Source organism: Muntiacus reevesi, chromosome 7, assembly GCF_963930625.1.
Source record: "Muntiacus reevesi chromosome 7, mMunRee1.1, whole genome shotgun sequence".
NCBI classification, from domain to species: domain Eukaryota; kingdom Metazoa; phylum Chordata; class Mammalia; order Artiodactyla; family Cervidae; genus Muntiacus; species Muntiacus reevesi.
In genome coordinates, this window is record NC_089255.1 from 96,003,179 (window position 1) to 96,016,317 (window position 13,139).

The 13,139-nt window shown below is 49.6% G+C and overlaps 1 protein-coding gene across 2 annotated transcripts in view; it reads right to left on the minus strand.

Moving 5' to 3' along the window:
• Positions 1-13,139, minus strand: part of PTPN21 (protein tyrosine phosphatase non-receptor type 21) — a 75,297-nt gene that overhangs the window by 21,766 nt on the left and 40,392 nt on the right. For both annotated transcript variants that reach the window (XM_065940088.1, XM_065940087.1), the window contains 6 exons: positions 11,677-11,744; positions 10,575-10,645; positions 8,555-8,642; positions 8,051-8,139; positions 5,620-5,707; positions 4,644-4,723 (listed from right to left, as the gene is read on the minus strand). In XM_065940088.1, coding sequence (XP_065796160.1) covers positions 4,644-4,723; positions 5,620-5,707; positions 8,051-8,139; positions 8,555-8,642; positions 10,575-10,645; positions 11,677-11,744 — 484 coding nt within the window. The remainder of the gene's footprint in view (positions 1-4,643; positions 4,724-5,619; positions 5,708-8,050; positions 8,140-8,554; positions 8,643-10,574; positions 10,646-11,676; positions 11,745-13,139) is intronic.

Consider the following 13,139-nt stretch of genomic DNA (forward strand, 5'->3'; position numbering starts at 1 on the left):
GGCTAGTGGAAATACCCAGAAAATGTTGATCTCAGTGACTTTCCTTAATGGGACAGGGGCTTTCTCGTCTTCCAGGCTTCTCACAGAAGCCTGCAGCAGGCCTAGAAGAAGGGGGACAGCCCCAGCCCCTCCGGGCAGGACCAGTCCACCGCCTGATCACAGAAGTCTCCAGAACAGACCGGCTGCTGTGCTTGGCGGCAGCCCTAAACTGCAGGAACACTCAAGGCTGACAAGGCTGAGCAAGCAGCCCACAGGCGGCAGGAATCCAACCTCCCCTCTAGAGGAAGTCTGCGGAAACTTCTACCACTCGGCTTTGTAGGTTGGGGGACAGCAAACTCCCCTTCCCCACCTTTCCCCAGAGGGGAGAGAGAAGAGCCCCCACATACCAAGAACCCGCTCAAGATTCTGCTCCCCTCCGATTCTTCTCACGCAAATTCAACAGGTCAATGATAGCATGACTGGGTCTGGGGCTTGGGGTGGCAGAGAAGGGGAGAGCAGTCATTTGACCTAAGACACTGTCATTACCTCATTTAAGTCCTATTCCAACTCTAAAGAAATGTCAAATAAAACTCACATTATCCTCATGTTATAAATTAAAAAAGCAGAGACTTTCCCTGGTGGTCCAGTGGCTAAGACACTGTGCTCCCAACACAGAAGGCATCCATCCCTGGTCGGGGAAGTAAGATCCCACATGTCACGGGGCAACTAAGTCCAAGCGCTGCAACTTAAGGGAAGCCCGTGCGCTGCAACAAAGACCAAGCACAGCCAAAAAAAAAATAGTTCATTTCCTTCACCTGGGGAACAAGTGCTATATTCACTTCTAGAATGAAGTGGGTCTCTCCCATCATAAATTATTTCATAGGAATAGTTCATGAAAATGGACTTCCATGATTTAACCCATAAGGAAATTAAAAGCAAAATGTAGAAAATAGCCCTTTACATAAAATTATTTCATTTTTAAAATACTCATTTTCCTTATACAAATGTAATATATGCAACTGAGGATCTAATATGTGTGGTTTTATTTATATTTGGCAATAAATAGCAGTTATTAAAAAAAAAAGAGCTTTCTAAGACTGAGTCATTTACCACACACACACACAAATTATTTATTTTCCCTCTGAACTTTAAAACCATTACCAACGGGTGATTTGCCAAAAAAACTCTTTTAAAAAGGTATTAACCACCAAGCAATAGGGATGCCTACTAGGAAAAGATTCTATCTTACGGTTTATTTCAAATGACTGATTCTCCATTAACTTCCAAGAAAAAAAAAGTGAACTGAGGGAATGATGGCTCATTGTGAATAGTCTGAAGCTCATGAAAGGCTTTCAGTCTCCGAGAGGGCTGTGGCCCGCAGACCGCGCACCTGCTGCCCCAGCAGCACACACGCGTCTGCAGAGAAAGCGCCGCCACCCACGCCGGCAACAGGCCGGTGCGGAGCCCGCCGCGAGGGGGCGCCCTGCTCACACACAGGCGCCGGGAGCCCCGAGCCCGGCAGCCGGCAGGGGCGGCGTCCGCCCCCGGGAAGGGCAGCCGCTGCGCCTGGCGGTTCGCGTTTCCCCGCGGCCCCAGCGGCAGAGGCGGCGGGACTCATCCCATATGAAAGGACGGTGGAGGGGACGGGTCGGCGGGAGCCTGGGGCCTCGGGGCTAATTGCTGGATGGTCCGCCCCAGCGGACGTCCCTCCCGCCCCCAGCCGGGCCAGCCTCTTGCTCTGCACGGCGGCTCCTCCACACCGGGGCCGTGAACCGGAGAGCGCCTCTCTTTCCGGGCCCCAAGGTACGGCCGTCCTTCCGTCAGGAATGAAAGGACGGCTCGTCCCCCGCAGTCCCCGGGCCTGGTTCAGGCTCGTCACCCGGAAGCCGGCCCCGGCCCCGCCGGACGCCCGGGCTCTGCGCCCTCAGCCCCGGTGGGGCGGGCGGGCGGGCGGACGCGCCGGGCTCCCGTCAGGACAGGCGGCCCGCAAGGCTCGGCCCAGGCAGGGCCCGCGGCCCGGACCCCCCGCTCTGCCCCCAGCTCCAGGCCTACCGCGACTCGGCGCCGGGCTCATCTGCACAGCGCCCTGTGGATGGGCGCGAGGACCGCACAAACGGGCTGCTGAGCAGCCGGGAGGAGACGAAGGCGGGCCACGTGACGCCTGACACGGGGCAGCGCCGACGGAATCACGGTGAAACACGGCGGGCAAAAGCAGCACTCAGACGGGACGGCACAGACTGAACGCGCGGCGGGCCGGGCAGCAGCGCTCAGGCTGCACCTAGAGGAATGCGGAGCGGAGGACGGGGGCCTGGCGGAGGCCCGGGCCGCGAGAGGCGCCCGCAGGGCAGGGACCGAGGGCCCTGGGAGCCAGGACCGAGGCTCGGCGGGGCGGGGGGCCCGGAGGCGGCGGGCTGGAGGGGAGGGCAGCCCGGACGTGGTCCTGAGCGATGGCTGAGAGCAGAGCCGCACGTTTTGGCTCATGGGTTCACGAGGCTGCGCAGAGCAGGCGCGACAGGGCCAGCAGGCCCGTGAGCCGGAGCAGAGGGCAGGGCTTCAAGAACAGGGGTGGGGAAGGAGCAGAGCCGCTCTGGTTCCCGTGGCCTTCTGCCGGGAAGCCTCTCCGAGCCTTCTAAGGGCTCTGAGAGCACCACAGACATCCCGGGGCAGGGGCGTAACACTCGCTTCTCCAGGTTCACTCGGCAAGTTCGTTAAGGCCTGCGGGGAGCGAGGCCCTTGCTCAGCACCCGGAATACAGAGGTTAACAAGAGGGGAGAGGTCTGGGCTCTACGGCCAGCGCCGCAGGGGGATGGCCGGGATGGGATGTAGACAGCAAACAGGGAGGGGATTACCCAGATCTAGGGGCTGCAGGCCATGATGGGGAAACAGGATGGCGGGCTAAAGGGAAACGGGTCGCAGATGGAGACAGGTGCACGGGGTGGTCAAGATCCGCCTGATGGAGACAGGTGCACGGGGTGGTCAAGATCCGCCTCTCTGGGCCTTGCCTGGGGGCCCCGTGGCTGAAACTCCGCACTTACAATGCAGGGGGCTTGGGTTCGATCCCCGGTCAGAACTAGATCCCACATGCCACAACTAAGACCCGAAACAGCCAGATAAATACTGGGGGAAAAAAAAAAACCACCACGCTTCAATGACGAAGGGCACCTCCAAGGAGACCCCTATGCAATGAGGGCCAGTAAAGACTGGGAAGGAGGGGGTCGGCCGGCCGAGGACACTAGTGTGGCTGGAGTGGGGTGAACAGGGAGGAGGGAAAGGGAAGCGTAGGACCGGGCAAGCACAGAGCACAGGCGGCTTTGCGCTTCCAAGGAGAGAGTCGGTGCAGGCCTCGGAAAGAGTGGGAGGACTCCGGCTGACGATGGCGAGTCGGCTACAGTCAGGGAGGCCCAGAAACAGTCAGAGAGCTATGGCAGTACTCCAGGTGAGAACTGGGGCAGCCGGCACCAAGTTGCCCGCTGAAGGAGTGGTCAGAATGGCCCGATTTAGATATATTTTGAAGGCACAGAGTTCGCAGGGCCTGCTGACGAACTGCGCATGGGATGAAGAGAAGCAGGGACTGAGGTCTAGCTCTGGGGCCCGGTGACTATGCTGTGCCACTGCCTCAGGAGACAGGCAGGAACGGAAGCCGCAGACTCGGGGCAGGAAGGCGGGAAGCGGACTGAGAGTCTGGCTTTAGGCGTCTTATCGAATCAGAGAACCTGCGAGGCACCCAAGTGGAGATGCCAAGGAGGCAGCTGTGTGTGCGAGTCAAGAGCTCACGGCAAGACAGGCTAGAAGCGAAGTCACGTGTGCTGTCGGTATAGATGCTGCTACGAAGCCTGGGTCAAGCCGAATCCCCTAGAGAGTAAGTGCAGATGTTAAGAGGTCCGGGGGTGAAACCAGCCAAGGTGACGGAGAAGACACAGCCTCAGAAAGAGGAAAAGCAGGAGAAGGGGTCCTTGCAGCCAAGGAAGAGCATTGGGGTGCAGGCAGGAAGGGACAGGCAGAGGTTTGGTGCTGCCCGGCACTCAAGTGAAGAGCTCTTCAAATGACCACTGGGCGAAGGTCTCCATCACCCTGACAAGCGGCGTCAGTGATGTGGTGGCTTAAGGGAAACAGGGTGGGAGGAAGGAGACAGCGAGCAAGATGATACAACTCTTTCGAAGAGAAAAGAAGAGACAGCACCGTGGCTACAGGGATGTGGAAACGGAGAAAGTGTGTTAAGAGGTAAAATGTGACAGCATGTTTGCGTCCTGACAGGAATGACCCAGCAGAAAGCGGTAAACCCATGGGGGCGAGGAAAAATGTAAGAAGGGGTATAAATTCTTCAAATGGCTGCAAGAGCTGCATGAGCTTTTATGACTCCAAGAGTTGATTTAAAAAAAATTTTTTTTTTCCTTTTGGCTTTCAAGAATTAGAATAATTCTGTTACTAGTTGAAAGAAATCTTAGAAGTCTATTTGTAGATACTAGAGGTTGGTCCAAAGCTAAAATGAAAAATAACTGAGAAATAAAATTTTCACATACAAAAGCAAAGAGGTGATTATAAAAATGTCATTCAAAAGTTATTTTCTTAAAAAAAATTTGCCCTTTATATATGACACCCTATAGCTCAAGATGAAAACTTCTAAGGTCATCATTTTCCAGTATCCATGGGCAGGGTATACTTACAGGCTGCACTGATTTAGTCTGTAGAATTTATGTCTCGCAACACAGAGTCTCCATACATATTTTGCTGTTTCCATGTCTTCCTAGTAAACAAAAGACGCACAAAGTAAGGCAAAGCACATCTGCAACTTGATACAGACCTTGTCTGAGAACAAGACAGACATGGGTGACATGGTGTATCAGAGTCACTTCTAACACACTGTGGTTCTTGCATTTTCTACCACTGCACCCCTCATATGAATGTTGTAATTAGGATTCAAACTACAAAGACCAACAAAAAGCTCTCAATAGTATGATTCTTATATTAACAGTTTCCAGATGACTCAGAAATTTTTAAATTATTTCATTTAAAGAAAATGTCATCTTGTGTTATTACTCAAAGATGTTACTAAACAAAACATTATTATTGACAAATAGATACTCAAGGACATTTTTAAAGGAAGTGACTCACAGACTCATAGCTTTCGTCCAGAGAGTAAAGGTAACTGTGAAACAGTGTTTCCACAGAGTTATTCACTTATCGGTGGGAGCCAAGACGCCAGGGCTTCCTGTCTTCCCTACTTGTGCTCAGGCGTACTCAGTCGCGTCAGTCGTGTCTGACTCTTGCGACCCCCTGTCCACGGGATTCTCCAGGCAAGAATACTGGAGAGGGTTGCTATGCCCTCCTGCAAGGGATCGTTTCCACCCAGGAATCGAACCCCGTATCCTGCACTGCAGGCAGATTCTTTATAGCTGAGCCTATGTATGCAATTTAAAGGTCATCATAATCAGACAGTATTTATCCAAAGACTCAATTCATTCAACAGTATTTACTCAGCAACTTTGCTAAGTGTGATTATGCAAAATGTTATAAAGAATAAAATTTTATGTTTTATAAACTATGAAAAGCTATCATTTTAAAGCTACTCCCCCAAACATACACACAGAAATGTTAACTTTTAGGAAAAACAGTCCAGGCAGATTCTTAACGTTTACTCACAGTTTGAAACTGGATGGTCTCCTCTTTATTTGCCAGCTCTAACGCAAACAAGGACTTATTGTGGGACATGTTAGCAATATCGTGCCACCTGGGGAACAACAAGCAGAAAGTGGCCACATGAGCACCCAGGTTGTTACTGAGAGACAGAAGATATGATTTTTTTCCTTCTTGAGCTTCAGGTATAACCTATTATTTGTTATCATTTTAGGAAGAAAACAGGGCTTTAATTGGCTAGCCTGCATTTTATAATTGAAGTGACAACAGGGAGGTACGAAAAGTAATGCATGCATAATAACACAGAGGCAGAGTATCAAAACTGTGAACTCGGGGACTTCCCTGGGGGTCCAGTGGTTGAGATCCCGCGCTTCCAATGCAAGCGGCGAGGCTCTGATCCCTGGTTAGGAAACTAAGATCCCACATGCTGCACGGCTGGGCCAAGATAAATACATAAAAATGGAAACTCTACTCAGCCTCGTTTGCTAGACTAGTTTGATCAAACATCCCACTCTCAGCTGCCACTGCTCCTTAGTTCATCCAACAAACGCTTTGGAGGGCACCCACTGTGACGATCGCAGGTGCCCTGTGTTTGGTCCTGGGGTATGGAGATGGGTAAGCGGCAGTGACGCCCTCAGCGGGCTCCGGTGGGCGTGGGGCGGGTATATGGAGATGGGTGGGGGCGGTGATGCCCTCAGCGGGCTCCGGTGGGCGTGGGGCGGGTGGAGAGCACAGGACCAAACAAGCACGGCTGCCTTCTGGTTCACAGGGCGAAATAAGACACAGAGGCAGAGCGGAGATGCTCTAAAAAGCTGGCGAAGCAGGGCCAACAGCAGGTTCAGATGCTGCGAACCCAAGGAGTGAGCTATTCTGGGGGTGTTCACCAGGATTCAGACTTCAACTCTGAACTTTCTAACTGCGTGTATTTTACCATGTTAAGGTTTTATATATTAATATTTTATGACACCCTGTATAATTTTTACAAAGGGAAAAACAGGTCTGGAAGAAAAAATTTTACATCTTTATCCTTCTCCATCTTATCAGATTTAAATTTATTGAAATAAATAAAATTCATTCACAATAACTTGGTACTTCATTGCTTTTGTTTTTTAGTTTTCTGGGTGCACTGCGTACAGAGCATGTGGGATCTTAGTTCCCTGACCAGGGATCAAACCCAAGCCCCACACGTTGGAGGCGCAGAGTCTTGACCACTGGACCGCCAGGGAAGTCTGTAATGGCTAAACCTAAAGATTATGAGTGTCATATTAAAGAAGGCATTTTAGAATTTCCTATCCAGGGAGATAAAGGAAGCCCATGGGGATGTCTCCCACGTTCCTGTGACCTTTCGAGCAATGTCAGCGTCCTGCCCTTCGGTGCCAGCCAGACCCACCTCTGCCCACTGCCCTGCAACTGAGCATGTTGTGGAGACAGTGAGCAGCCTGGGGACCTGAGAGCAGCTGCCCTCGGGAGTCACTGAGCCAGGGCAGGACGGTCCAGGAGCGGGGACCTGTCCCCAGGCCGGCACACGCCCCACGGTCACAATCACCAGGGAGAGCTCAGGCCCCAGAGGCAGGAAAGCAAAGGACGTGAAGGGACACAGAATACTGAGAAGGGAACTGCCATCACCTGAAACCCCACTGCTGCCAGCCAGCCTCGCTGAGCACACTGCTATCTGTCCTCTCTCTCCTCCTGGCCGGGCTACATTCCAAGAGCTCCACAAGTGAAGGGCGCCACTCTTTTTATAACCAGGAGAAGAAAAATCTACATTACAAAAAGTATTTAGGCGTTGGTATTTTAGGAATTTTGGTACCAACTAGAATCAGGGAAAGCCTAGATTTCCCACGAGAAATAGCCGGGGAAACCAGAGCGCAAATGAAAAATGCACTGCTCACTCACATTCGTGTGTGCGCATTTGTTCAGCCCCACGGGGGTGAATTTTGTTTCTTTCCCCTAAGGCTGGGGTACAGTGGGCAGCAGCGACTTAATTCTGAACCTGATGAAACGTGTTTCTAAGGGCACAGTGTCCATCAGCTGCCAGGAAATCATCCTAACACACAAGCCTCAGCTACAGAGGAGAGAAATCAGATTTTGTTTTTGAAATCGATTGTGATCTAAACCCTGAAATAAATACTCATACTTTACATAGAAAAAAAAGAAAAGAAAAATTCACAAACCAAGACAAAGAATGGCCTCCATATGGTAAGAAAAGGGTCACACGTTTTTAAACATTTCATAAGCGGGCCACCATTATAAACACTGCAATTTAGTTTTGAAGTAAGTATCTTATAACTATTGCAGTCGGGTGCAATATTATTCTAAGAAAGGCACACTTCCATGTCCTGGTGAGCCCTTGATACTTGCAAGCAATACATTTAGCACAGACAGTAACATGCAATCACCCACAGGAGCCACAGAAGGCGGACAGAAGGAAGAGTACCTAAACACCGCAGGAGGCCGCCCACTCTTGTGCTTCACAAAGACGCCTTCGAGACACGCTCCAATGGATATGTCGCTGCCTTGGCTGTCCTAGGAGGAGATAGCGGACAAGGAAACACTGGGGGCGGCAGACACACAGGGGCCCCCGGGGCCCCACCTACCCCCACTCTTGGGGCCCACATGGAGAAGGCCTGGGAGACCTCCACCGAGGGGGCAAGTCTGCAAGGTGCACATGTGTCAGCTTTTAACACATACAAAAACAGAGCTGGGCTCCTTAAGGAATTCTATTTCAAGAGTAATTCCAAGAACAAACGACAGAACAGGAATATCTGTTTTGTGAGAAAACTTTGGCCACGAGGACCTCAGCTCTCACATTTCCAAACGTCTGCACATCTCCAGCCTTCGAGCCAGCCTTCGAGCTGCGCAGCATCCCTGGCCTTCCCTGCTGACCTGCTGGAACGACTCAGACGCCCTCTGGAGGGCCCCGTCTTCAGGCCTCGCTTACCTTGGCAGGGTAGCTCTCTTCCCCGTAGCCGTCCATTCTTTCTACCTCCTGCATGTAGAGCATTTCTGCGTCAGGAGCTGTGAGACCCCTGCAACCCGAGAGATGTCAGACATACTGTTCACAAACTAAAAAACTTTCAGAAGAGCTTGTTTGCGAAAAACTACATCTCAATCGAACATTTCAAGTTTCTAAGCATCTGTGATTAGTTATATCAGCCCATCAGTATTTACTGAAAATCAACTACATGCAAGAGCGCTGTGCTGAATGCTGAGGGTTAGTTATGTGAGGTCCGACCCCTTGGCCTTTGGGCAGGCAAGGGGAAATGCAGAAGTAAAGCAACCTCCTGAGAAACCTTCAGTGGAAGCCAGACTTATCCCTAAACCGCCGAGGTGTCAGACAGCACTGAGCACTGTGTGCCAAACGCCACACGGCGGGGCGAGGAAGGGGCAGCAGCTGGAGATCCTTTCTGGCTCCAGTGACGGCGTGACGAGGGTGGGCAGGTAGGCGGGAAGGCAGCGCGGGCAGAGGAGCCCACTGCAGGGACACCTCTCTCCAACCTCACCTGCTGCTGCTCCGCACGCCCACGCGGTACACCGACTGCGACCACCCCAGGCTCAGTGTCTTTGAATATACCACGCTCCCTCGTGCCTCCGAGCCTTTGCACATGCTGATGATGCTTCCTGGTCTAACTATCACCCGCTTGCGCACCTGGTCAACCCCTGACACCCATCAAGACTCGGCCTGCGCACCCTCTCGGTCACCTTCTGGGACTGCCCTGCTCTACAGAGACCCAGCACCTTCTGCGCACGCCTCTCCCCCGCGCTCATGACCAGCACTGTTAACGGCTATCACGGGGGCTGTACTGCCTACCCCTTAAGACTCTGGCAGGTCCCGGCTCTATTTATCTTTGTGCCACAGCATTGAGCACTCTGCCTCATAACAGAAGAGCAGCACTGAATTATCTTTTAAGGAGATGCACAGATGAATGAATGAAAGTAACAAATGATAGAGCAAGGTGTGCCCGAAGGATTAATTATGCTGAAAAAAACGGGTTCATTCGGACAGCAGAAGATAAAGCTGGAATGGCAGGATTGAACCAACTTGTGACAAGCCTTTAATCCCAGGGGTGATGAACTCAGGCTGGTGGAAAGCAAGAAGATTCATGAACACTTGAGGAGAGGAGGGGAGACAGCCGAAAGAGCTATTTTAGGAGAATTAATCTTTTGTGAGTGACTGTCTGGATTTGAGTGGGGACGGACTAAAGGCAAAAGGTTATTTTTAATAGGAAGGGGTGAACAATAGGTTATAATTAGACAGACCTGGGTTCACATCCCACCTCTACCACATGTAACTTTGGGCAAGTTATTTATAGTCTTTGTGAACTTGACTTTCCCAATCTGTAAGGAGATAATAACATTTACCTTAAAGAGTGGTTATGAAGAATTTAATGATACACAAAGCACTAGGAACTGAGTGGCACTTGGTTTGGCGTAAAGCCTCGTGTTCTCAAGGACGGGGGTTTCAGACAGCACACGCAGCCTCACTCTCAGAGACCAGGGTCTGCCCAAAAGTGGGGCCAGAGCGGCCAGCCCACTGCCCTCAGCACAGCCCGCCTGGGGGACAGGGGGACGGCTTCCAAAGGCGGGCGGCGAAGCTGGCGGGGGCAGGCCCAACATCACATCTGCCACAAAGGAAAACGAAGCTCTCTAACCTTGCATTACCCTACACAGAACCGGGCCACCGCCCACACCTTCAGTATGTGGGAGGAAGAACGGGCAGCCTTCAGGGACTGGCCGCTTTCAGCTTCCTCAGTCTCATCAGTGATACAACATGAATAATAGATGGGTTAATGTGGGGAAGTGCTCGGAAGAGCGCTTGGCAGGCGGCGAGAGCTCTGCCCAGGTGGGCTCCTGGCAGCTGGCAGTGGGTGCAGCAGTAAAGGCCCGCATTTAACGCTGTCAACGCATGGTCCAAATGCAAACAGGCACGAGGCCCACACTGTTCCCCTTCTCAGCGTTACCTGTATTTCTGATGCAGTAAGGCCACTTTTTGGGTTGCTTCTTCCAACACTTTTTCATCTTGTAACCACTCCTGGGAAAAACACGGCAGTAAGTATGGGAACAAATCACTCAAATTTCTTAGGAGGAATCTGTGCTACTGTTATTGACTCTTGTCCCCAGCAGGCAAAACTAGGGCTCGAATCAATATCTGAGAGCTTCACTAAAGGACATAATCATGACCTTTCTGAGAATTAAGTGGCTTCTGCTCAAAAGCCAAAACACTTGCCCTGCCTTCTCAATTCATCCCAGAGAAACTTGCTGTTGTTGTTGTCTAGTTGCTCAGTCGTGTCCGACTCTTTGCGACCTCATGGACTGTAGCCCGCCAGGCTCCGCTGTCCATGGGATTTCCCAGGCAAGAATACTAGAGTGATTCTCTAGTATTCCCTTCTCTAGAAGGGGATCTTCCCAATCTAGGGATCAAACCTGCGTCTCCTGCTTGGCAGGTGGATTCTTTTCCACTGGGCCACTTGAGAAGCCCCCAGAGAGAGTTGCAGATGGGTTATTTCAGGTGGTTAACATTCATCAGTCAGCTCCAAGCCCAGCACACAACACCATCTCATGCACTCCCTGGCTGGCTGTGTAGACAATCAGAATAGCTCACCACTTCCTACAGTTCTTGCAAAACAGTTTCCCTGTCAATTCCACCAGTATTGACTTTAAAAAGTAGAAAGCAGGGTCTTTTTGTCATCTACTCTTTAAACTGCTGATGAGAAATGATATTCACTTCAGCATAACTCTGTGAGGTTTCAAGTTTTCAGTTAAAATCAAAACCTCTGTGGTTCCTCAGAAGCTGGAAATGAGTGCCTCTCTTTAGACTCACATTCGAACACAAAATGAATTTCTCTGTCTGCAGCCCCGCAGCCAGACCCTTCTGCTTCTGTGCTTTTACAAGGACCAGAAGCCTATAACGGGGAAAGCAACAACTTGTTTATAAGGACCAGATGATTTTTTTTAACTCTATCCCTACCTAGTAAGTCTAATATATTGACTTCATTCCAGGGATTATTAAGGGTCTAGAAATGCACTGTTGATAAAAATGTCCAATGTCAAAAGAATTCTTACCACAGGAAGCAAGGCAAATTTCTGAAGAAAATCCTGGGATTCATACTGATCAAAGTCACCAAAATCAGCTATATAAAATCACAAGTATTCACATGTCAATTATGTTTAATTGGAAGCAAAACATATACACAACTAAATTCAATATGAAGTATACAGATGGCATGCTTATGATTTTAGAAGTCAAATCTGCCTTATAGCTTATAAAATATATATTTTAAAAATTCCTTTTAAAGCGTCCAGCTCTTTGCAATCTTATGGACTGTAGCCCGCCAGGCTCCTCTGTCCATGGGGTTCTCCAGGCAAGAACACTGGAGTGGGCTGCCATGTCCTTCTCCAGGGGATCTTCCCCACCCAGGGATCGAATGCGGGTCTCCCACATGGCAGGCAGACTCTTTACCCAGACAGATTCACATGTCTGGACTTGGGGAAAAAATGACTTTTAATAAAGTGAAAAAAAAACACATTACAAATTGTATACAAATCATTTCATATTTTTGTCATTAGAAAACAAAAATCTACTCTATAATCTTATATGCCTACTTCTGTACAGAAAAATGTCAAGAATAAACCAAATCATTCACAGTAGTGATTACTTCTAGGGAATGGAATTAGTTCATCTGAATATGTTACAGTATATTTGTTTAGAAATTTTTAATTGTTAAAAGAAACTCATAGTTCAGTCAAAAGCTTATGAAAAACTAACTCTTGAAGCCAAAGGTAACACTTAAGAAGATTCAAAGTACACTGAAAAGGAATATGGCTTCATGATTACTGGGCATTTTTTTCATCTAGGAAGGATATATATTATATCTCCTTGTCTGCTAACATCCAAAGGAATAAATTTATTAATAAGGAATTTATTAATTTATTAAATTTCAATTCCCAAGATTAAATGCCAGTTATCATTTGAAATAAAGCTCCATTAGAAGTCTTTCCAAAGTATATTACACATGTAAACACATATGGATTAAACAACTGAAAAATACTTGTGAAATACAAAACTGTCTAATAATATTATGATTGGCAATGTTCCATAATCTAGGACAACTATTCAAGAAACCAAACCAACGACATACGCTTGAAGTGTAAGCGAATGTAACCTTATCAACCCCACTGTTTGGCTGATCTTTCTTCTGAAAATACGAGCTAGCAGCGGATCAAGTCCCTGCACTAGAGGAATACAGGGCATATTAAATGCTATGTGTGTGTGTGCGCGCGCATCTGTGTGTGTGCGCACATCTGTGCGTGTCTGTGTCTGTGTTTGAGTGTGTGCGCGCATCTGTGTCTGTGTGTGCATCTGTGTGTGTGTGCGCGCGCGCGCATCTGTGTGCGTTCCCTCTCTACTCTTGGTCTCTGCTCTGCCGACGTGATAGCATGCTGAGCCTTCCAGAAGTCTCATATTTCATTCAAGTCATTCAAACCCATTTCTCCTCCACAAGGAAGCCCCTTGGATAACAGAAATC